Source organism: Podarcis cretensis (genome assembly GCF_951804945.1).
Source record: "Podarcis cretensis genome assembly, chromosome: 12".
NCBI classification, from domain to species: domain Eukaryota; kingdom Metazoa; phylum Chordata; class Lepidosauria; order Squamata; family Lacertidae; genus Podarcis; species Podarcis cretensis.
Window position 1 is genome coordinate 47823849 of NC_137181.1, and position 23829 is coordinate 47847677.

The 23829-nt window shown below is 42.4% G+C and overlaps 2 protein-coding genes across 6 annotated transcripts in view; one reads left to right on the forward strand and one right to left on the reverse strand.

Moving 5' to 3' along the window:
• The window catches only part of NPHP3 (nephrocystin 3), a 224095-nt gene that overhangs the window by 57655 nt on the left and 142611 nt on the right, over positions 1 to 23829 (reverse strand). The window lies entirely within an intron of this gene.
• Positions 1 to 23829, forward strand: part of DNAJC13 (DnaJ heat shock protein family (Hsp40) member C13) — a 61937-nt gene that overhangs the window by 8856 nt on the left and 29252 nt on the right. For 2 of the 3 annotated variants that reach the window (XR_013831977.1, XM_079947144.1), the window contains exons 4-23: positions 766 to 915; positions 2054 to 2095; positions 4630 to 4830; positions 5471 to 5677; positions 8481 to 8576; positions 8833 to 8924; positions 9819 to 9985; positions 10118 to 10197; positions 10278 to 10447; positions 12183 to 12282; positions 13275 to 13382; positions 13711 to 13866; positions 15138 to 15194; positions 16541 to 16662; positions 17161 to 17236; positions 17717 to 17812; positions 18004 to 18147; positions 19406 to 19420; positions 20054 to 20136; positions 21821 to 21974. Coding sequence is in view for 2 of the 3 variants with exons in the window: in XM_079947144.1 (XP_079803270.1) it covers positions 766 to 915; positions 2054 to 2095; positions 4630 to 4830; positions 5471 to 5677; positions 8481 to 8576; positions 8833 to 8924; positions 9819 to 9985; positions 10118 to 10197; positions 10278 to 10447; positions 12183 to 12282; positions 13275 to 13382; positions 13711 to 13866; positions 15138 to 15194; positions 16541 to 16662; positions 17161 to 17236; positions 17717 to 17812; positions 18004 to 18147; positions 19406 to 19420; positions 20054 to 20136; positions 21821 to 21974 (2316 nt within the window). In the remaining variant the exon portion in view is untranslated. The remainder of the gene's footprint in view (positions 1 to 765; positions 916 to 2053; positions 2096 to 4629; positions 4831 to 5470; positions 5678 to 8480; positions 8577 to 8832; positions 8925 to 9818; positions 9986 to 10117; positions 10198 to 10277; positions 10448 to 12182; positions 12283 to 13274; positions 13383 to 13710; positions 13867 to 15137; positions 15195 to 16540; positions 16663 to 17160; positions 17237 to 17716; positions 17813 to 18003; positions 18148 to 19405; positions 19421 to 20053; positions 20137 to 21820; positions 21975 to 23829) is intronic. The other variant, XM_079947145.1, reaches the window with a different exon arrangement.

A 23829-nucleotide genomic window follows, 5' to 3' on the forward strand; every position in this document is an offset into this window, starting at 1 on the left:
CTAGGAGTATGGGACAGCGGTAGTTCTTTATCACAGTGCCACTGACTAATGGTCTCCCTACCTGGGCTGTTGGATGTTCTGCGCTTGGAAGTTCTGCTACCGGTGTTTTCAGAGGCATAAATGATCTCCTGTTTTCACTCTTCCAGTATAAGAACTTCTAAACTTGGAGCACCTTAACATCCCTTGGGGGTCAATTGTAAGTTAATAGGATGGGATTCAGGCTATGATTTATGGGTAACCAAACAATTAATGCAGTGTTTCCCAACCTTGGGCCTCCAGCTGTTTTTGGACTACAACTCCCATCAACCTTAGCTAGCAAGACCAGTGGTCAGGGATGATGGGAATTGTAGTCCGAAAACAGCTGGAGGCCCAAGGTTGGGAAACACTGAATTAATGTACCTAGTGGCTAAGAGCCTTATAGTGCCTAAGGTTGGAAGACAAACAGCTCTCGCCCAGTGGTTTAAAAATCTCACTTCCCTTTCTGCATTTGAATGCATTAAATGTTGTATGGATACCTAAATATGACTCCCTATACTAATTTAAATCAGGAAGGATGGAATTCTTCCTGTTTGAAGTCAGTTGGCAATGGTTTTTTTTTGTTTTGTTTTTAAATATTATTATTATTACTTGTTTTTCTCTTTTTATTTTCAATGTACCATGTGACAAAAATCTCTGTATACGTTTGAGTCATTTATGTTGATATATGAATTTATGATACTGTGGTGATAAAACAGAGCATTCTCCAACTCTGATCTTTTGGTTTAGTGGCCTTATGGAGATATCTGTAGCATCAGCCCTGTTGGCAAAGGACAAGGAACAGAATTCAGCCTCACATTTCGTAAGGGAAGTGGAAAAAAGTCTGAAACACTTAAGTTTTCTACAGAACACAGAACAGAACTCCTCACAGAAGCCCTGGTAGGAAGCTTCTAGTTCTAAAAATCTGAATTCCTGGCTGCCTTGCACTCTTTATTGCTAACTGTAACATAATGAGGAACATTTAGTTTCTGCTGGATGCATGATTTTAGTGCAATATGCAACACATGCTTGCCATTTTTTAATTACTGATAACTCTCAGGACAGCAATTACACCTCCACCAGCTATACTTTGGAGCCAAGCTACAGGGTTGGGCTAAAACAACAGTGATCAAAATAGCCACCTAGTGCTCTTACAAGTTTGCAGTGCTGTGTAATAGATGGACTGAATAGTAGTATTCATGCTTTTGCTTATGCAAGTTCTTTCCCATACAAACATTTGGTTGCATCCAATGAAACCCTGCCATTTATGCAGTGGAACATCTCTTCACCCCAGGGGTCGGCAAGCTTACCGAACGATGGGCCAGTCCACGCTCCATCTGTCAGAGGATTGGCCAGTGCGTGTGCGCATGTGCTCGCTTCCAGGTTGGAGGAGTGCGCGTGTGTGCACACGCTATTTCTGGCGCTCCTCTGACCTGGATGTGTGCCGGAAATAGCGTATGCACATGGGCGCTTCTCCGTACCGCACACATGTGCACCCGCTATTTCCGGCGCACATCCAGGTCAGAGGAGCACCCGGGCGCACAGGTGCCATCAACCCTGAAGTCTGTCCCCATGCCACGCTGCAGTGTACCGCACTGGTAAGAGTGGGGGGGGCGGCAGGGGTCGCCATGGGCTGGATAGACAAGCCCCGTGAACCACTACTGGCCCATGGGCCTTAGGTTGCTGACCTCTGCTTCACGCCATGACCCCCAATCTGTTATGGAGTGAATGGGGAACCCCCAGAGAGGATTTTGGGGGCACACACGGAAGAAGAGGGATAGGAACCTCTGGTGTAAAGGTTTAAGTTTTTGCACAAATTGGATGAATTTGTTGGATAAAACCCATTATCTTTTGGATTTAGTATGCTCTAGTATGAAGTATGAAATAGCCCTCCCATTAACTGGAAGCTCCTTCTGTGAGTTGAGGGGTCCAGTTTGATGTGCTTGAACTTGAATTATCTGCAAAATAGTTTACGGCAACTTGTTTGGTGTGCTTACCGCTCATTCTGTTTTCCCCCCCTCCCTCTTTTCTGCCCCAGAGATTTAGAACTGATTTTGCTGAAGGAAAAATCACAGGAAGGGCAAGTATCTTTTGTCACATTTTTTGGTTTAAAATACAAACCTTGTTTTGATTAAAATTTTGCTTCCCTTCAAGGCTGAGGCATTTAAAGGTAAAGGTAAAGGGACCCCTGACCGTTAGGTTCAGTCACAGATGTCTCTGGGGTTGCGGTGCTCATCTCACTTTACTGGCCGAGGGAGCCGGCGTTTGTCCGCAGACAGCTTCCGGGTCATGTGGCCAGCATGACTAAGCCGCTTCTAGTGAACCAGAGCAGTGCACGGAAACGCTGTTTACCTTCCCGCCGGAGCGGTACCTATTTATCTACTTGCACTTTGACGTGCTTTCAAACTGCTAGGTGAGCAGGAGCAGGGACCGAGCAACGGGAGCTCACCCCATTGCGGGGATTCGAACCGCCGTCCTTTTGATTGTAAATGCGCTTTGTGTGTGTTTCTATACACTGTGCATAACTCAGTGCCCTGGGACTGTGGAAGGGAGGGTGATGGGACTTTGGCCTTTGCTGCCAGCCAGAAAAACAAGGGCCATTTGGATATTCAAGGGCCAGGAAGTGCACCATGGGAAGGCGGAGACTAGACTGGCTCCAGCCTTTGGCGAAGGAAGGAGCAATTGCAGGCCTGCCTGCTAGAAATAACTCTTCTCTCAACTTCCAGCTGATTTGGGATTGCAATACTGAGGGGAAAAGTACCGTATTTTTCCGTCTATAAGACGCCCCCCATGTATAAGACTCCCCCTATTTTTGGGGACTCAGAATTAAGAAAATGGGAGCAATTGCTCCTGTGTATAAGACTACACCCCCTTTTTTAACATTATTTTTCAGTTTAAAAAAAAAACTAGTCTTAGCTACGGAAAAGTACGGTAATTTTATCCATTGCAACCCATTGGAAGACTTGAGGGAAGTGGGTAACTTTTAAATTGCATTAACGGCATTCAGGATCATTTGATCAGAAGTTGGAATAGAAATATTAAAATGACTTTTAAAATGACTCTTTACCTTTATGGGCATTGTGTCTTCTTTTCATGATCTACTCATTTCTTGAATTACTTGTAATAGGAATAATCTTCTAGAAATGTTTTGAGTTAGAGTCGTTCAAGTTTCAACATATGAAATTACCTCAGACTGACATCCTTCCTGCCTTGTGACTTGACAGATTTTGGTACTCTTGTCAAATCTATGCACTGAATGAAATTTAAATAAAAAAATACCACCCATAGATTTGTGAACATTAGTGGCCTTCTTAAAGTGCATACTTGAATAGTGTGTGGTTTTCACAGTGTTGCCTTGGTAAGTGTAGCGTAAGGCTGAAGTCAGAAATATCTAACTTTCTTTGTAACTATTTTCTACAGATGTCAATTGATTTTACAGTAGCGTACACCATGTGTTTCTTTCAAAATTATGAACAGCATAAGAGTTTCTTTTACTTCCTGCCATTTTTACTTAGATTATGTGTGAGAAAAGGAACTTTCTATTCTTCTGTTTAATTTATGAAGCAATTTAAGGTTGCATTTCCTTCTTGGTCAATGCAACTCATTGTCATGTTTCACAGTATTGAAATCAGCCTTAAATTGCTCATCTTTTTGGAATAGAACATCATTAATTCATGTTAGTAAGAGAAATCTTTCATATGTTAATTTTTCCTCGGTCACAAAACATTTTAAAAGTAAGTTAGGTGTGTTGGCCCATGGGGGTGGTGGAGGGGGCGATCCAAAATGCATATTTAGGCAATACCTTTATATGGCCAACAAAAACATGTAGCTTGTTGTATGTGACAATGGCGTGCATACATACTATTTCACAGCTTGTACATGTTCACAGGACGCGGGTGGCGCTGTGGTCTAAACCACAGAGCCTAGGGCTTGCCGATCAGAAGGTTGGCGGTTTGAATCCCTGCGACGGGGTGAGCTCCCGTTGCTCGGTCCCTGCTCCTGCCAACCTCACAGTTTGAAAGCACGTCAAAGTGCAAGTAGATAAATAGGTACCACTCCAGTGGGAAGGTAAACGCCGTTTCCGTGTGCTGCTCTGGTTCGCCAGAAGCAGCTTAGTCATGCTGGCCACATGACCCGGAAGCTGTATGCCGGCTCCCTTGGCCAGTAAAGCGAGATGAGCACCGCAACCCCAGAGTCGTCTGCGACTGGACCTAACGGTCAGGGGTCCCTTTACCTTTACCTTTACCTTTGCATGTTCACAGAAACCACTGTTAATGCCGGTTTTTCAATATATTATGCATGCTGCATAGAATCAAATGGTGAGCTGTGTGGCTCCATCATGCAGCAATCTATATATGTATTGAATGTTGCTTCTTACACACCTGTAATCTCTGGCAGGAATGCAGTATATGAAGAGAGTCCGATGTGCTTGTTGGATTTGCAGCACTGAAAATAGAGTTAGCGGCATGGCTAGCTGTACTCAGAAAATATTTTTAGACTTCTGTTCTTCTGCTTTCATATTAAGCAACTGCTCTCCTAAGTTGTGATACTATATTTGTGTGTGTGTGTGTGTGTATCCCCTCCGTGTCCTTACCTACCACTTCCTTTTCACAGAGATACAACTGTTATAAGCATCACTGGAGTGACACAAGAAAACCTGTAATTCTAGAAGTCACTCCTGGAGGCATTGACCAGATTGATCCTGCAACAAACAAAGTCCTATGTTCTTATGACTACAGAAATATTGAAGGATTTGTTGATCTGTCTGATTATTCTGGAGGCTTTTGTATACTTTATGGTGGATTTAGTAGACTAGTAAGTATCCTAACATTACAACTTCACCTATGCCTAAATCAATAACCTTGAATTCAGTAGACTTGGTTCATTTGACAAGGCCAGAAAGTTTAACTTTGTGCTGTGCAGAGAATCACCTCCATTTTCCTATCCTGTATCTTTCAGCATTCAGCTTTATTGAATGACCCTGTGTCCTGGTATCTTGATAAAGAAAAACCTCTTCTCCACCCTGTGAATAACCGTATGCACCTCTTTCATGTCCCTCCTTATCCCCCCCCCAACTAAAAGGCCCCAAATTTTGTCGCCTTTTCTCATAGGAGAATTGTCATATTCTCTCAGTCATTTTGGTTGCTCTTTTCTGCATGTTTTCCAGCTGTAGAGGTGTTTTGGAGGTGTATTCCAAGTGTGGTTGCATTGTGCATAATTGCCCAGGTGTTTGAGCTAGAAAATACAACTGATCCTTAGCAAAACACAGTTATGCACTGATGGCTCTTAGGTATTTTGATTCTTTTGTTCAGCTGGCGACCGGACAGTTGAGAGAAGATGATAAGCTATGAATTATTTCATACTGATCGCTATTCACTGTGTTCAGTTCTACAAATTCTGTTGTATTCACTTTTATAGCTCTTAGGAACTTACTGAAGTCTCTTGAATTTTTCAGCATTTGTTTGCTTCTGAGCAAAGGGAAGAAATTATTAAAAGTGCAATAGAACATGCTGGCAATTATGTTGGCATTTCCTTGAGGATAAGGAAGGAACCTTTGGAATTTGAGCAGTATTTGACGCTTCGCTTTGGAAAATACAGCAATGATGAATCTATTACTTCTTTAGCCGAGTTTGTGGTCCAAAAGATATCTCCTAGGCATTCGGTAAGGCTTAAAAACGTGAATACGTTATTTGAGTCCTGAACTTGCGGGGGGAAATCCCTTTTGTGTGTATCTGCATCTCTACTATTATCCCCCCGCCAGCCCCCACACACACCTTGCCCAGTTTTTGGGAACTTGAATAGTGTGTTTCTTTGTGTGAATATATATGACTTCTATAAAGAATGTGCACAACTATTAATATGCAACCTTGTGTTACCCTTAAAATTATTTTTTTTAAAAAATAAATTTTGACACATCAAATGGCTAGGATACAAAGAAGAGAAAACTAGTTACCGTATTTTTCGCTCTATAGGATGCACCGGACCATAGGACACACCGGACCATAGGAGGGGAGAACAGGAAAAAAAAAATCTCCCCCTCTCTGTACAGCGCCCCTTCAGCGAAGCAGCAGTGAAACAGAGCCCCTTCCATTTCTCCCCCGCTTCGCTGAAGGGGCGCTGTGCAGAGAGGGAAAACTGTGCAGCGCCTCTCCAGCAAAGCGAAGCCTGGAGAGCAAGAGGGATCGGTGTGCACCGACCCCTCTTGCTCTCCAGGCTTCAGGCGGCTATCTGCAAGCCTTCGGAGCACGGCAGGAACTCCTGCTGCACTCCGAAGGCTTGCGGATAGCTGCCTGAAGCCCCCGGAGCGCAGCGGGCGTTCGCGCTGCGCTCCGGGGGCTGCAGGCGGCTTTAGCGAAAGCAACGTGAAGCCTCCGGAGCGCGGGGGGAGCTCTCCCTCTGCGCTTCGGAGGCTTCGTATTGCTAGCGCTGAAGCCAAGGAGCCTGCATTCGCTCCATAAGACGCACACACATTTCCCCTTAATTTTTGAAGGGGAAAAAGTGCGTCTTATAGAGTGAAAAATACGGTAAGTAAGTCCATGGGGCTTTAGGTGCTCTTTTGTGGATGGCAGCCATCCATCCATGTCCCGCTACATTTGAGAATTGTTTCCACAGAAGATGGTGGTGTGCCGTGGTCTTTCAAGTTTCAAGGGGAAAAGTGAAAGTTGCATTAGACTAGGCCATGCCCCTTGCATTAACTAAGGAGCTGTTGCTTTTTAACATCAAATAGTAAAATATGGGGGCAACAGACATAATATGATGATGCAGTTGTTCTATGCATTGCCTGTAACTTCTGCTTATCATGCATCTACTTAGATTTAATATTATTGGTTCGGCAGTTTGTTCTTGTTCTTATCTTGTATTTTTATTTTGTATTTTTATGCTGTGAGCCACCCAGAGATCTACGGATGAAGGGCAGTATACAAATTAAATGAACGAATGAATAAAAATTTAGAAATTCTATCAAAATTGTTAATTAAAAGATCAGTTACACTTAGACTTTGATTATGGTTTTTTTTTTCCTAAATGGAAGAACCAAGCTTCCTTCTTTTTTATATATTTTAAGGTAGATTGGCAATTGCCATTCATTCTAGGAATATATTTTTTTTCTGAGTCACATAACGAACGTTGTTGGTACTGTCGAGATTAAAATATTACCCTTTCTGGGGATTTGTACCCACTTTTTAAAATTATATATTTAATTTGTATACTACCTTTCATCCGGAGGGTAGTTCACAGCGTAAAAATGCAAAACGAAAGCACAAAAATGCATATTAAGAACAAGAACCAAACAGACTAATAACCCCCGCCCTCCCACAAACACATTTATGAAAAGGGCATAGAATGTTAATCAGCCAAAGGCCTGGTTGAAGAGGAACTTTTTCGCCTGGCAACTAAAGATGTATAATGAAGGTGTCAGGCGAGCCTGCCTGGGCAAAGCATTCCACAAATGGGAAGCCACTGTAGAAAAGTCCCATGCTCATGTTGCCACCCTCTGGACGCCTCCCATGGAGCAGATGTAAGAACAGGGCCTCAGAAGATGATCTCAGGGTCTGGGTACGTTCATATGGGGAGAGGGGGTAAGCAATAGGATCATGGCCATTGGGTTGAATCAAGGCTTAGTCATACTTAGAACAAACCCATAGAAACTAACAGGCTTTCTCCATCCTGATGCCCTGTAGATACATTGGATTACAACGCTCATCAGCCGTATTGGCCAGTTCTAATGGGATTGATAGTCCAAAACACTTGAAAGCCTGCAGTTAGTTATGGCCGAGTCTGGATCCAAATCATAGCAATCGACATTACTTGCTACCAGAAGAAAATTGCCCCCAAATGTGAAATCTCTGCCTTTAGCGTTGCCATACGTCCAGTTTTCCCCAGACATATCTGGGATTCGGTGGGCGGCAGTAACTTCCGGGCGGAATTTCCATAAATCGATCAAATGTCTGGGAAAAACCAGATGTACAGCAACCCCGGTTGGCAATTCACCAGGCGGCCCTTGGCTCCGGCAAGGCGCTGGGCCTGCTTCTTCTCAGCTCACCCCGGCTTCTGAGCAGACTAGGGACGTGCCGAGAAGAAGCGGGCCCAGTGCTCACAGCAGATCGTGGAGGGCCTCTGTGATCTGGTACAGGCAGTGGACCCGCCAGGCGGCCTTTGGTGGCAGTGACAGCAGCGGCTTCTCCAGTGAGGCACTGGGACTGCTTCTTCGGACTAGGGACAAGCCCAGCGCCCTCACACCTTGCATTGTTTGTGAGCAGGAAGCCAAAGATAGCAAAAGTAAGGCAGGCGACAGAGATGTGGGATGGTGTTTGTGTGTGTGTGTGTGTCCCAAATGTGTGTGATGGGGGGGGGGTTGTCTGGATTTTTGAACTTTGGAACATGGCGACCCAATCTTATTTGGTGTCTGTGACTATAGCAATTTGAATTTAAGCCTCTTCCCTTTATTTTTGTTTTTTGTTTAAAAGGAACCAGTGAAAAGGATATTGGCTCTTACAGAAACGTGCTTAGTGGAACGGGACCCAGCAACCTACAATATTGCAACACTGAAACCCTTAGGAGAGGTAGGGCGGAAACTTGTTTAGAGCTTTGGGTGGGGTGGGAGGGAATAGTAACCTTTAAGCTATCTAAATCTATTGTTGTACGTCTATTAAAATCTGAAGTTAACACAACAAGATTTGTAACCAGCTCAAATGCAACCATAGTGGGATGTAGAAAAAACAAAGAGTATGTCGTTTACAATACTGAAACTTTGAGTGTGTCATTTAAATACAGTGTGCAGAATAATGACAACCTGTTTGATACACTCTTTCTTTAAAGGTATTTGCGCTTGTGTGCGATTCTGAAAACCCACAGCTTTTTACCATAGAGTTTATCAAGGGACAAATCCGAAAATATTCTTCAACAGAGAGGTATTTTTAAACAGTTCTTGAACTGTTGTTCTTTGCTGGCATGTCTTGGGTAAACCACACAGTGCTTACATAGTTAGTTTCACTCCTACAACCAGGTCGCAATGCTGCATTTACATTTGATTCATTCTAAGCTTATGCCACCTTTGGGAGGGAATACAGTAGCTTCTTGACATCAAACCCTGTAAAAACTACAGAGGATTCAAGTAGGAATAGCCATTAGGGTTTGTTTGTTTGTTTGTTTGTTTGTTTGTTTGTTTGTTTGTATTTTTAAAGAATCCAGTTCTATCCCAGAAGGAAAAATAGAAAAAATAGAAAAATCAGATACATAAAACAATGAATGGCAGGGGTGAATTACCAGTAAAAATGTGATATGCAGGTAGGCTTTTGTCCTTTCTGAGTTTTAAAAATACTTAAAAGGACTCCCTGGAAAATGTCTCACCTAAACTTAACAGTTTTGTTCCCCATCTCTGCAGATGAGTGCAGATGATATGGGAAATGAGTTGTTGTCTCTCCTATTACCTTGCAGAAAGCTATTCATTAAACCACAGTTTCCCTCTCACTTAATCACAAGCTAGTTATCAGGCCTCCATATGTCAACATGTTGCCTTAGTCACTTTCCTTTCCCTCAAGTCACCCCCTGCAGTGCCATGATACAGGTTAGGGTGTATTGAAAGGACTATCCAGTTAAAACTTCCTATTACAAGGCATTCTTATGTTGTGAACTGCCGTGTGATCTTTGGATGAAGGGCAGTCAACAAATTAAAGTAAATTCTGTGTTTGCAGCACTTGCCCTATATAATCTTTAACAGAATGAAATGTGTGTGTTCTTGTATACTTATAAGCACGCTTAGCGTCATTGGCTGGAAAAGCTAATTGTTGGGACAATTTTCCTAGGGACTCATTGCTAGCCAGTTTGCTGGATGGAGTAAGAGCCTCTGGAAATAGAGATGTCTGTGTGAAAATGACACCAACGGACAAGGGGCAGCGGTGGGGCTTGTTGAGTATGCCCGTGGAAGAGGAAGTCGAAAGCCTTCATCTCAGGTTCTTGGCAGCACCTCCAAGTAAGCCTTCTGCTTTCGGTTTCTAATATTTGAAATGAGTGCGTTGCAAGAAGCTTTTTGCAAAGCAAGCTGCGCTGACATGCTGCAATATCAGTCTGCCTGACACTTATATCCATGCCTGTCCTGTTGCAGATGGCAACTTTGCAGATGCTGTTTTTAGGTTCAACTCCAACATTTCCTATAGTGGAGTTCTGCATGCAGTGACACAGGATGTAAGTTAAAAAGTCATTCTTCTATACATTTTCTCTCCTGCTCCTGTCCAAAGGCTTAACACCTTTCCGCCTTCCTTCAGGGCTTGTTTTCAGAAAACAAAGAGAAGCTAATCAACAATGCCATAACGGCGTTGCTCTCCCAAGAGGGTGACATGACAGCATCAACTGCAGAGCTTGAAAGCCAGTTCCAAGCTGTTAGAAGATTAGTTGCATCTAAAGCTGGATTCCTTGCTTTCACTCAACTTCCAAGGTAGGTACTTGGCTTTCAGCAGCAACCCTGTAATAGTCTGTGAGTTAATTTATGTTCTGAGCCCAATTCTGAAGTTTGAGTCTTCCACAACGGCTTCTGCAAAGCAACATCAATACTGCTGTAACTGTCCCATCTCCCTTGCTTTGCTCTTCACTATTGTTAGCTGATCTCAGTGGTACATATTATGAGTGATGTATGTATAGACAGTTTTTCCCAAGCCTGCAGATAGCTCAGCCTTACCATTAGCCCGATGAAGACCACACTCTTGAGGTGGTAGGCAGTTTTATCTACCTGGTTTTCACCATAACCAGCAAGCTCTCCATCAACACTGAGCTGGACAGGTGTATTGGCAAGGCAGCTATGGCAATGGCTCACCTCTCCAAAGCGGTCTGGGGGAACGTGATGCTAATGACCAGTACTAAGATGAAGATTGCATGTTGAGCACACTGCTTTATGGAAGCAAATTGTGGACAACTAAACAACCACACAGAGCGACATCTCAATGACTTCCACATGCACTGTGTCAGGGAGATTTGGGGCATCACGTGGCAGGAGTCTCAAACAGATGCGCTCTCCCAAGCCCACATTCCCAATATTTTCAAACTCTTGTCTCAGCGACGTCTGTGCTGGCTTGGTTATGTCCACAGAATGAAAGCAGCACAACCAAATGCCTTTATCTGCCCCAGTTGCAACAAAACATGTCTCTCCCATATCAGTCTCTACAGCCCCAGCAGGCATTGTTACTTGCCAACAGTTTGATTTCATCCCCAACCGCACATTCCTCCATTGTCTCCCAAGACTGGCGGATGCCAACAATGCATGGATAGTGCTGGGTTATTTAACTACAGTTAAAGGAGGATGGCATCTTGGAAATAGCCCTCAAGTTTTTCACTCATTTTAAACTACAAGTTTAAGCTACAAGCTCTGTACAGCAGTAATTACAAATATCTTAAGAGTGAAGTTTATGTACCTAGTGCTGCAAGCATGCACACAGTTATGTGTATCTATTAAAAGGTGCAGAAGCAGGTGGAAAAACAGTTACCCTTTCTAATAATCACTGGATCAAATCTAAAAATGTATTGGAGATTTAGTGCTGGAAATGATTTCTTTCTCTTTTGGCTTCTGCACATCTATTTACTTCGATTGTGCTTGGGGGTCTTGGGACACCTGATGACATTAGTTATGTTAGTTAAATAAAAAGTACCACCCGATCTGTTATGGGCCTCTCAGTGGCCTCCCATCCAGATTGCTGACCAAATGCATTAGGCTCAGTAATGCTACAGCTTTTGTGTTCCCAGGTCCAGCCATTGATCCCCAGCTTTTACTATTCTTAAACTTTTCTCTTCAAACACAGTTTGGCAGCTCAGTTGCACTTAGCCATGTAATTCATTTCCCGTGACAGACAAGGTCTCGATGCGCTTGTTTTTCCCCTGCTATTCTTGGCAGCAATTATTTAGCTGTAGCTTATTAGAAGCTTTTCTTTTTACTGGCAGTTATACTGTCCACAACTACTAGGCCATATCATTGAGCTTTCATGAATATTTCTGAAAAATCTAAAAGGAAAAGTAATTGACTGAACTTTTAGTAATGTTCAAGTTTAATCTTCCCCAAATATGCTGCTGTCAGTTATGCTTGAGTGTTTATTTACACACATTTTAAGTTAGGGCTTTTGATATTTGTCAAAATACTGCCACTGTTTCAGTATTCAGTCTGATACTTCTCTATGTTTTGAAAGGTTTCGAGAGCGCCTGGGAGTGAAGGTTGTGAAAGCTCTTAAAAGGAACAATGATGGAGTAACTCACGCTTCCATTGATATGCTATGTGCCCTCATGTGTGTGAGTACTCTTAATGCGAGTAAGCTAAAATAGGATATTTATTTTCTTGGTTTGATGGGTTATAATTACTATAACGTCATAGCCTCTGTAGGAAGAAGCAGCACTATGTGATCAAAGGAGTTGTATAGCTTTATCTGAACCCCATCAATACAGGTTTTGAGTGAGAAACAGGTAACTGCCTATTCAGCTCTCCCCAAGGCTAAATACTATATACCTAATCAATCAATGGTGGGGACAATGTTAGAGGAGCAAGAAGTTTTTTCTCTCTTCCTTTACGGGTGTGGGGATTATGTGATCCTTGATGGTGGAGCAGGGGAGGAGTAAATGGCGGAGAGCCTTAGTTACACAAGGAAGCTTGAGCGACTTGTTTTAGCTTATGTAGATTTTCTGACGTTATAAGAACCATCGTTTTAGCAAGAAGGATATTGCAATGTATCTCATTTAAAGAATGGATGTTGTCTTGATATAGGACCTCCCACGTGCACAGCATATCTATGGTAAAGGTAAAAGGACCCCTGACCATTAGGTCCAGTCGTGACCGACTCTGGGGTTGCGGCGCTCATCTCACTTTATTGGCCGAGGGAGCCAGCTTCCGGGTCACGTGGCCAGCATGACTAAGCCGCTTCTGGCAAACCAGAGCAGCACACGGAAATGCCATTTACCTTCCCGCCGGAGTGGTACCTATTTATCTACTTGCACTTTGACGTGCTTTTGAACTGCTAGGTTGGCAGGAGCAGGGACCGAGCAATGGGAGCTCACCCTGTCGCGGGGATTCAAACTGCCGACCTTCTGATCGGCCAGTCCTAGGCTCTGTGGTTTAACCCACAGCGTCACTCACATCCCCTATCTATGTTATTTTGGGACAAATAAGGCAAACTATGAACTCTTTAATTTTTATCATGCATTTCCTGCTAGCACGTGTTTCCATTTAGCTGGAGCCTTAAGAGTGTTTGAGACCTACATTCTGATGAAATGCTGTCTTTTATCCATAGCCTATGCATGATGATTATGACCTGAGGCAAGAACAACTAAATAAAGCATCTCTTCTTTCTTCAAAGAAGTTCTTGGAAAACTTGTTGGAGAAATTTAATTCCCATGTGGTAAATATTTCACATCAGTCAAATAATAAAGGGTTCTATGTTTTGTGGGGGGGGGGGGTTATGTGGGACAGAGGTCCTACAGTTTAGATAATTTAGAGATTTGTAAGAATGTTCAGTTTTGCGTCTTGGTTTTGGTCTGATCATGCCTCTCCGTTGAATACACAGTTGCATTTGAAAACTTAAGTGGAGGCAGTGAGACATAGCAGGGGCGTGCCACTTCGTAGCTCATAAGCCAAAGACAATTTTAGCAAGTTTTTCAAAAAGCATATTCATCTATTTTTACATGTTGCTTTATCTGACGTATCTGATCTTCCTTTTTCAATTTCAGGAACATGGAACAGGTGCCCTAGTTATCAGTTCACTTTTGGACTTCCTTACTTTTGCCCTCTGTGCTCCGTATAGTGAGACGACGGAAGGGCAGCAGTTTGATATGTTGCTAGAGATGGTTGCATCTAATGGGAGAACCCTTTTCAAGCTCTTTCAGGTGAGTTTAACGTTAAGAAAGGAGACCGTAAAGATTCCACCTTGTTTCTGCTGCTAGTTGAACTGAGCTATTACTCTTGAGGGAAATTAACACCATATGATGGTAACTTGCCATAACATAACAAAAAAAAATGAGAGGCACAAATACAAGATGGGTGACACCTGGCTTGAGAGCAGTACATGTGAAAAGGATCTAGGAGTCTTGGTTGACCACAAACTTGACATGAGCCAACAGTGTGACGCGGCAGCTAAAAAAGCCAATGCAATTCTGGGCTGCATCAATAGGAGTATAGCATCTAGATCAAGGGAAGTAATAGTGCCACTGTATTCTGCTCTGGTCAGACCTCACCTGGAGTACTGTGTCCAGTTCTGGGCACCACAGTTCAAGAAGGACACTGACAAACTGGAACGTGTCCAGAGGAGGGCAACCAAAATGGTCAAAGGCCTGGAAACGATGCCTTATGAGGAACGGCTAAGGGAGCTGGGCATGTTTAGCCTGGAGAAGAGGTTAAGGGGTGATATGATAGCCATGTTCAAATATATAAAAGGATGTCACATAGAGGAGGGAGAAAGGTTGTTTTCTGCTGCTCCAGAGAAGCGGACACGGAGCAATGGCTCCAAACTACAAGAAAGAAGATTCCACCTAAACATTAGGAAGAACTTCCTGACAGTAAGAGCTGTTCGACAGTGGAATTTGCTGCCAAGGAGTGTGGTGGAGTCTCCTTCTTTGGAGGTCTTTAAGCAGAGGCTTGACAACCATATGTCAGGAGTGCTCTGATGGTGTTTCCTGCTTGGCAGGGGGTTGGACTCGATGGCCCTTGTGGTCTCTTCCAACTCTATGATTCTATATAATGCAAGCTGTCCCACGTTATTTTACTAACTCCCATTTTAGTAGGCTAAGAACTTTGTTGTATGGAAACAGAGAATGGAACAGCTGTGGAGCAGAGAGGCTTTTAACTGGAAAACCCATTAAAACCCTCAACAAGTAGCAGCAGCCAGAATGACAGCTGTGGTTCTAGATCTGTGTATTAAATCTGTCCCAGTACTGTAAATTCTTTATTGTAACAGGTCACTTAATGCTGTAGTTGGAAATAATGATGATAGATCATAGAGTTGGAAGGGACCCTGAGGATCATCTAGTCCAACCCCCCGCAATCCAGGAATATTCAGCTGTCCCTCATGGGAATCAAACCTTTCAACCTTGGCGTTATCAGCGCCATGCTCTAACCAACTTTGCTATCCATACACTCCTTTTAATTACTTGTTTTGCAGCATCCTTCCATGGCCATTGTGAAAGGAGCTGGATTGGTTATGAAGGCAATAATAGAGGTAATGCATCGATGCAGTTTTGTAATATTTTACTTCCTTATAAATAGGAATGAGAATGGCTTAGTTAATCAAACATGCATCCAAAGCCTTTTTTTCCCCCAGGAAGAAAGTTTTCTGTTATAACTTATTGCACAGTTGCATTCAGCTGTTTGGAAGGAGCAGTTGGCTCACATCTTGAGGGTGTTTTCTCAGGGGTGTTGAGTGCACAACATGGTGGGTGATGCTGCTCTCTTGTGGCTGCAGACAGGAATCGTAGACTGTTCTTTGTCCATTAGACACACACCCATCACTTCAGTCTCTTGACTGACAAGCTACGAGAACAGGCAGGCTATATAACTCAGCTCAAATAAGGAAAATAGTACAGTGGTACCTTGGTTTACAACCATAATCCGTTCTGGAGGTCCATTTGTAAACCAAAACAGATTGTAACCCAAGGCGCGCTTTTGCCAATGAGGCCTCCAAAAAAAACATTTGTAATCCAAAAAAAGTTTGCAAACCAGGACACACATTTCCGGATTTGACGTGTTTGTAATCCAAAACGTATGTAAACCAGACTGTTTGCAAACCAAGATACCACTGTAATTGGAAAAACAGCAAGAACATCAGCCAAACTACTGAAACGTAGAGAAAGAACACTGTACTAAACATATAGTAGAAAAAAAGGTAACTGTGGCCAACTGGGTGGTTTGATTCATCACCTTCAGGAAACACCCTTCTGAAATTGGAAATGAAATGAAATGTGTTCATAAGTCCCAAAAGGATGGCAGACCCAATGTACAGAGAATTTTTAAACCCCCCCCCCCCACACATCACTTCGTAAATTCTAGGTAGCACACAGAATGAAATACAATGAGTTCAGTAAAATTCAATTTTGAATCTTAAACAACTCTAAATACCTAACATCCTTAGAAATAGCAACCACAGGCAAATCATTTAACTCCAAAAGGGAGATATTATCATAAAACTAAAATCCACCCAGCCACCAACAAATGCATATTAGTTTGTGCCGAAATACCCTGGGAGCTAGGAGTAATAATAACAATAATTTATTATTTATACCCTGCCCATCTGGCTGGGTTTCCCCAGCCACTCTGGGCAGCTCTCAACAGAATATTAAAACAGAATAAAACATCATGGCCACGTTCTCTATTTGAAAAATATGAAAGCCAGCTACTCTTCAGTTCTCCCTGTAGCCAAGGGATGTAGCAGAGGTAAAAAAAAGCACATAGTTTAAAGCAGTATATTATCTCTGATTCCAAACACTCCATTGTTTGACATTGCAAGCTAAAGGCAGAACAACTCAACTAAGATTCTTTCATGGTTATCCTCTTGCTCTGTTTCCAAAGGAGGGAGACAAAGAAATAGCAACCAAAATGCAAGATCTTTCCCTCAGCGAAGGTGCCTTACCTCGTCATTTGCACACTGCTATGTTTACAATAAGCACAGATCAAAGGATGCTTACGAATAGGTAAGTCTATGTCGCTTGCTTGCTATCATTCCTCTTGCATGATAACCTCCTAATTGAATAACCTGCCCCTTCCGAACTGGTCACTGCACAGACAGTACCTGACTCACTAACGGTTTGTCCCATCCCACCCTACCACTGAGTAGACCACCTGAATTGAAGGTGGCAGGCATAGAGGTAGCAGATTTGAAATCAATAGGCAAAATTATTGGAGAGAACATGCTGAAAACCACTGTTCTGTGGTAATGGCAATTTGAAAAATAACCACAGATAACCAGTGGTCACAATTGGCATTAAGAAGTCTGCAATCTAAGTACAATTATTTGTAGTCTATCCTAAGACTTCAGGAAGTGTAGGCTGCATAGCAGAAATACAGTTAATTTGGGAGTTAGACTCCATATATTTAACAGCAGCTGCAAAACAATGAAACGTATTACATGGTCTGAAGTTTAATCATTTTCTAGCAAATAAGTAGCACATTTCTCAATCTCTGTTTCTCAGGCAGCTGAGCAGGCATCTAGTGGGCCTCTGGACAGCTGAAAATGCAACGGCGTTAAACTTGTTGAAGCGTATTTTGGTAAGAGTCTACATTAAAGGTCATTCTTGTGCTGTTCTGTAGTTGACTCAGCTCTGTCTAATCAGCAAATGCTTTAAGTAGGCTGTGTAGAAACCAGTGTTGAATAAATGTTATACTTGGATGTACACATATTGACGGAAGATTTCATGGTGGCGCTCCTTCAGGTATACTGGGCCAAGGCCGTTTAGGGCTTTAAAGGTCAGCACCAACACTTTGAATTGTGCCCGGAAACGTACTGGGAGCCAATGTCGGTCTTTCAAGACTGGTGTTATGTGGTCTCGGCGGCCACTCCCAGTCACCAGTCTAGCTGCCATGTTCTGGATTAATTGTAGTTTCTGGGTCACCTTGAAAGGTAGCCCCACATAGAGTGCTTTGCAGTAGTCCAAGCAGGAGATAACTAGAGCATGCACCACTCTGGTTTTGGTTAATAAATATACGTTCTTCGACTCAAGAAACTTGAAGCTTTTTTTGTGGTTTTAGCCCTCAGGTCTGCTCTTATACCTGGACAGTAGTGACCCTGTTCCTGAAAAAAATGCTGATCGGATGCATATTAGGGATAACTTAAAAATTGCAAATGTAAGTATGACATGCTCCACCTGTAAGAGGCTTGAATTCCCTTCCTTTGCATTGTTGTTGCTTAGTGCCCTACATGGTGCATGATCTGAGGACGAGGCACCCTTGGATATAATCATTGTAACATATTTCAGTGTTTCATCTCACATTTCCCGTGAAATTAATTTGGATTAACGATGAGCTTTGTTCTGCAGGATCAATACGGAAAATTTAATAAAGTTCCAGAGTGGCAAAGGCTTGCAGGAAAAGCTGCTAAAGAAGTTGAAAAATTTGCCAAAGAGAAGGTGGATTTGGTATTGATGCACTGGAGAGACAAAATGGGGATAGCTCAGAAAGAGGTAATACGTTTAATCCTCTGCCTTTGTACTTTGAGCATCAATGCTATTTTTTTATAGTACCACCCGAAAAGTTAACGAAGAAGACTTAGCTTTGATTTTATTGGTATCTTTGTGCATTTAATTAAGTTCCAAATACATTTTTATCCAAAGAGAAATATGCAGGGGTGGGGGAGAGGATTTCTCCATTAAATGTGATGACTGGACTTGCATAGTGAACATCAGTGTTCTTTGTGGTCTCAAAAAAGAAGGTCAAAATAGTGTGAGTTCTGCGGTGCTCCTGCCATACTTTCACCTTTTGAGCTTGGGCAACTGGTACGCTCCTTGTAGAATGCATGACCTGGTGCTTTCTTTCCTAATACTTTCAGTAACATTGGACCAAAGCTGTCCATTCATTTTACCTCTTTCCTATCTTCCTTCTTGTAGTAATTGTGAAGTTTGACAGGCTTCTGTGCCTGCTGTGCGGTGGTAAAATTTGCTACTCTTCCTTGATGCCAAATGTACTGTTAGTGGTGCTTGATGAATGGTGGTTAGATAAGTGTGGAGGGGCAATGGTGTGATTTAGATCCCTGCTCCCTCTTGGGATTCCCCTTTCCAGGCTTATGATCTGGATCCTGCTTTCCCATGCTCTTATTTAGTATTCTTTTGTGAATTTTGTTTACTTGTGGTTCTTCTGGCATTCTGCACTTTGGCATCTCGGACAAACGGAAGTCTAAATCACAATGGCCTGTTTGTCAAATGTGCTTTCATTTTGTTGTGTGAGGGCTTGTCATTTGACTTGCTGTTGACTTGGCAAGGAATAAGGGATGATGCATCTTATGCAGCGCATTGTATGCAAGTACTTTGTCCAAAGCACTTGACCTGAAATAAATGAAGACAAAAAAAAAACTACTTAGCTTCACATCAAATTATATAGCCGTTAAATCAAAACTTTATGTGACAGAGCAATGGGGCATGGCTTCCGTTTTGGTTTAAAGGTGGTCTTTCTGTTGAGTTGCTTAGTAGATAACACATGATATGGGGACTGTAGCTAGATTTTCCAGAGCTACATTGCATTGCCTTACTGTTAACTGCCAAATAGTCCTGAGTTTATCTACTTATGGGCTGTAGAATCTGGGGGTGAATTTGAGGATTCTATTCTGCGATGAAGTTACCTTGGAAGGTTTCTTGTAGATGATTATTCTACGTATTCAAACATTGAGAGGAGCTTTTGTTAAAAATTCAACTTTTGTTTTTCTTTCTACTTCCCAAATACTACCAGGACAGAAATAATATGGTGAGTCTTGAGTCCTTACTCCCTTCTGTAGCGTGTAGATGGCCTGGAATTATACCTGGCATGTAGTGACCTGTCTGTCTGTATACGTTAGTTTGAACTATTTCTTGTTCAAGTTTGGCTTGCATTCTTCTGAGCTGCTCCTTTATTCTGCAAGGAAGTAATCCTCTACTCGCTAATTTAAACCCCATCCGTCCAGTTCTAGTTACACCATTCCAGATTTAACAGGCATGGTTGTCTTGTCATTCCCATTCATTTTGGTAACACTCTAAAGATGCGGCTTTCCTGCATGCACATTTATTCTGTAACACAGTTGTGGTCTTATTGCATTGTTCCCGCAGTACCTGATCCAGTGAGGTTGGACTCATTGGCAGTAAAGTGTAATCAAAGAGATAGCCAGGTCACAGTCAAGTGGCCCTTGCTCTCTTAATTTTTATATGATTGCTACATGCTGGTAAAGTTGTTTATTCTTGTTTTCTAACAAGATAGGAAAAATGCGTCTCTTTTTAGCGTCGAGACAGACCTGTCTTGGAGTAGAACATAACACATTTAACTTTTTGCTCAGTTTATTGGAATCTATGCGATCTCATCTCACAGCGTGTTGACAGTTTTGGATTCACAAATCTTCCTTTGCAGAACGTTAATCAAAAGCCAGTCATACTGAGGAAACGAAGGCAAAGGATAAAGATACAAGCAAACTGGGATCTCTTCTATTACAGGTACAATTCTTTTGCTTTAGCCCAGGGATGGGCAACCTCTCTTTGGCCCTTTGAACCCTCCCTCGGTCACAAATCTTCACTGGCCTTGCTTCTCCATTGCCTGGCTGGAATGTGTGGCCTGGAACTCAGATAGTGACTTGTGCTTGCCGGAATGGAGGATAGAGAGGGATGTTTGAATGTGTGTCAAAACGAGGTACAAAGGTAAAATCTGCATTCATTGTGCTGCCCACTTCTGTCTCCAGCACTGCCTCCACTCCACGCCCCCAAAGCATGTATGGCTCCTGGAAGGTTGTCGAGAGGGGAATGATCAGGCCTCGCCCCCTATTTTGGTATAGATTAGAACTGCGTGTCAGATCGAAATTGGAGCAGTGCCACTTTTGTGTGAAATGCGTGTTGCAGAAATGAAGTGTACTTTAGGAAGATGTAGAGAAACCTTGGTAGGAATACTCATGCGCCAATGGGATGCGCACTCTGCTTTTTTAAATAGCAGCAGCCGAGGTTTGTTGCAAGCAACCTTTTGAGGTTTCCTCAAGTTTCAAAAAGATGCTTACTTTTATAGAAGGAGGATGTAAAGCCATTTTAAAAACACAGCAGGGGGAATATCATTAAGTGGTTCTGGGGATTGTTGTCCTTAATTCCTATTAAACGTGCATCACCTAAACATGCGTTACTTTAAGCACATAGTTTGTAACTTTAAGAAGAGTTTGGATTTGATATCCCGCTTTATCACTACCCGAAGGAGTCTCAAAGCGGCTAACATTCTCCTTTCCCTTCCTCCCCCACAACAAACACTCTGTGAGGTGAGTGAGGCTGAGAGACTTCAGAGAAGTGTGACTGGCCCAAGGTCACCCAGCAGCTGCATGTGAAGGAGCAGGGAAGCAAACCCGGTTCCCCAGATTACGAATCTACCGCTCTTAACCACTACACCAAAGCTACACATACAATAAAAAGGACTGAAACTGCCTAAACTGATTGTCAGCATTATTTACTTGCTATCCTGAGCTAGTTAGCGTGTGGATTACAAGTTTGAAAACATACTTTATGTTTCTTTTTTAATATATATCTTGCCTTACAACACCAAAAGCGGGCAATACAACATTTTACAAAAAGTTTTAAATTATTTTACATTTGTTCAAACATTCAAGTTATTGATTTAAGTTGGCTTTAAAACTATACAGTGGTAGCTTGTTTTGAGTCCAGGATCCATTCTAGAACCCCAGACGCTCAACGAAAAGTGCGCTCAACAAAGCGCCACTCTGCGCACACACGTGGAGCAGTTTGTGTTTCTGCACATTTGCGAAGCGCAATTTAGCGCTTCTCCGCATGCGCGAGCGGCGGACCCGGAAGTAAGCCCTTCCTTGTTTGCCGCAGACGTCCACCGAAATGGATGCTGGACAGGGCAGACGTATACGGAGGTACCACTGTAGCTGGTATAGAGTGGCATCTGGCTAGCTTGAATGCTAATTTGCTGAGCAGTTTTCAGATCTGTAAATACATGTAGCAGAATATACTACATAGTACATATTAGTTTAGTCCTTGGTGGGTCACGGTTGCCAGTTTGATACTTTCCATTACTGTTACCAGTGGGTGGGTGCTTTAAATTTTATTCAGAAACTTAATTTCCCCCCATAACATGTAGTTAAATGCTACACACAATCTGCTTCCCATGTGTTTCTGTATTAAGATTTCTCCAAGATCATGCTAGATCCAATTTGATTTGGAATTTCAAAACGCGGGAAGAACTAAGAGATACCCTGGAGTCTGAGATGCGGGCATTTCAGATCGACAGAGAACTTGGCAGTGCTAATGTCATCTCCTGGAATCACCATGAATTTGAGGTACGCCTTTACACAGCGCTTGTGTTTCATGTAAAGTCATCATTGATTTTGAACACCCCTGTATTGATACCTGGATATGTGTACTGTTACTAACAGATGCTAGTATAAAAAGCAAGCTTCAGTTTGAAATAGCTTTATATAGTCTGCATATTCTGTCAACTTAAGTTGCCATTCTTCTTTGGTTGGGACCTCGCTCAACTTGCAGACTAACATGTAGACTAAGAGAACAAGAAGAACATACGTTTAAAGAAGATTAAAAAACATTGATTGAATATATGGGAAATAATTGTGTACAGCTGAAAACGCTGGCAGCATTAAGATAAATTCAGCAGTGTAAAGAAGTTTGGATGGATGCAATAATGGAATCCTGAATGGTACAGTTTTTGTAAAATATCCAGGGATTTATGATATGTAAAATGAACCATGGAAAGAGAAGAAGAGAAGTTACTGATACCTTAAGGATGTAAAATGAGTATTTTTAATTGTAAAACAGAAAATTTTATAAAAATTATATGAAAGAAAAAAAGAAATAGCTTTATGCAGTTCAGTGACCTTTACATAATGAAAATTTTATATCTGCGCAGTTCCTGCTTACAATAATTACTGGGACTGTCATTATAGCAAAGAAATAAATCAGTTCATCTTACTGATTTTATTTTGTCATTGCTCTAATTTTACTTGAGCATTTCTAATCTGAAATAAGTTCAATGGAGCTTACTCCCAGATAAGGATGCAGGTGGCGCTGTGGTCTAAACCACCAAGCCTCTTGGGCTTGCCAATTGTAAGGTTGGCAGTTTGAATCCACGCAACAGGGTGAGCTCCCATTGCTTTGTCCCAGCTGCAGTTCAAAAGCTTGCCACCACAAGTAGATAAATTGGTACCACAGCCTCAGCCCAGTGTCTCCACTCCCATTGTTCTGCCCGGACACTGAGGTCCAGCTCCGAGGGCCTTCTGGTGGTTCACTCACTGCAAGAAGTGAGGTTACAGGGAACCAGGCCGCGGGAACCAGTCCCTGTGGGACGCCCTCCCATCAGATGTCAAGGAAATAAAACAACTATCTTACTTTTAGAAAACATCTGAAGGCAGCCCTGTTTAGGGAAGTTTTTAATTTTTGGTGTTTTATTGTGCTTTTAATATTCTGTTGGGAGTGGCTGGGGAAACCCAGCGAGATGGGCGGGGTATAAATAATAAAGTATTATTATTATTATTATTATTATTATTATTATTATTATTACTGCAGCCGGAAGGTAAGCAGTGTTTCCATGTGCTCTGGCTTCCGTCACGGTGTCCCATTGCACCAGGAGCAATTTAATCATGCTGGCCACATGACATGAAAATCTGTCTGCCGACAAACGCCGGCTCCCTCAGCCTGAAAGCGAGATGAGCGCCACACCCCATAGTCGAATTCAACTGGACTTAACTGTCCAGGGGTTCTTTACCTTTGCTCCCAGACAGGATTTCAACCCTAGTCTTTTAATGATTTCATTTAAACTGACAAAAAGAGCAACAGTTCTAAAGGAAGAAAGCATACACTTTGCTCTTAGATGTTGTGGCTGTGTCATAGCAAGCACCCTGATATAACAGCTCTTCCCCTTCCCTTTTTGCGTACGAGGGATGCACTGCTTCTAAGATGGTGTTTGTCATCTATACTCTTTATTTACAAATACGGTAATATTTTTTTATGCAGTTAATTGGGGTCCTCTTTGAAAGCAACGTTTTAAATCAATCAGACTATTTTAGTCAAAGAACACTTCATATTTATTACCAGGTGTAGAAAAAGTGCCTGAAACGTAGGTGTTTTAGAAAAGCTTATCTTGGATATCTTAAACAGTATTTTAAGCTAATCTTCTGGCAC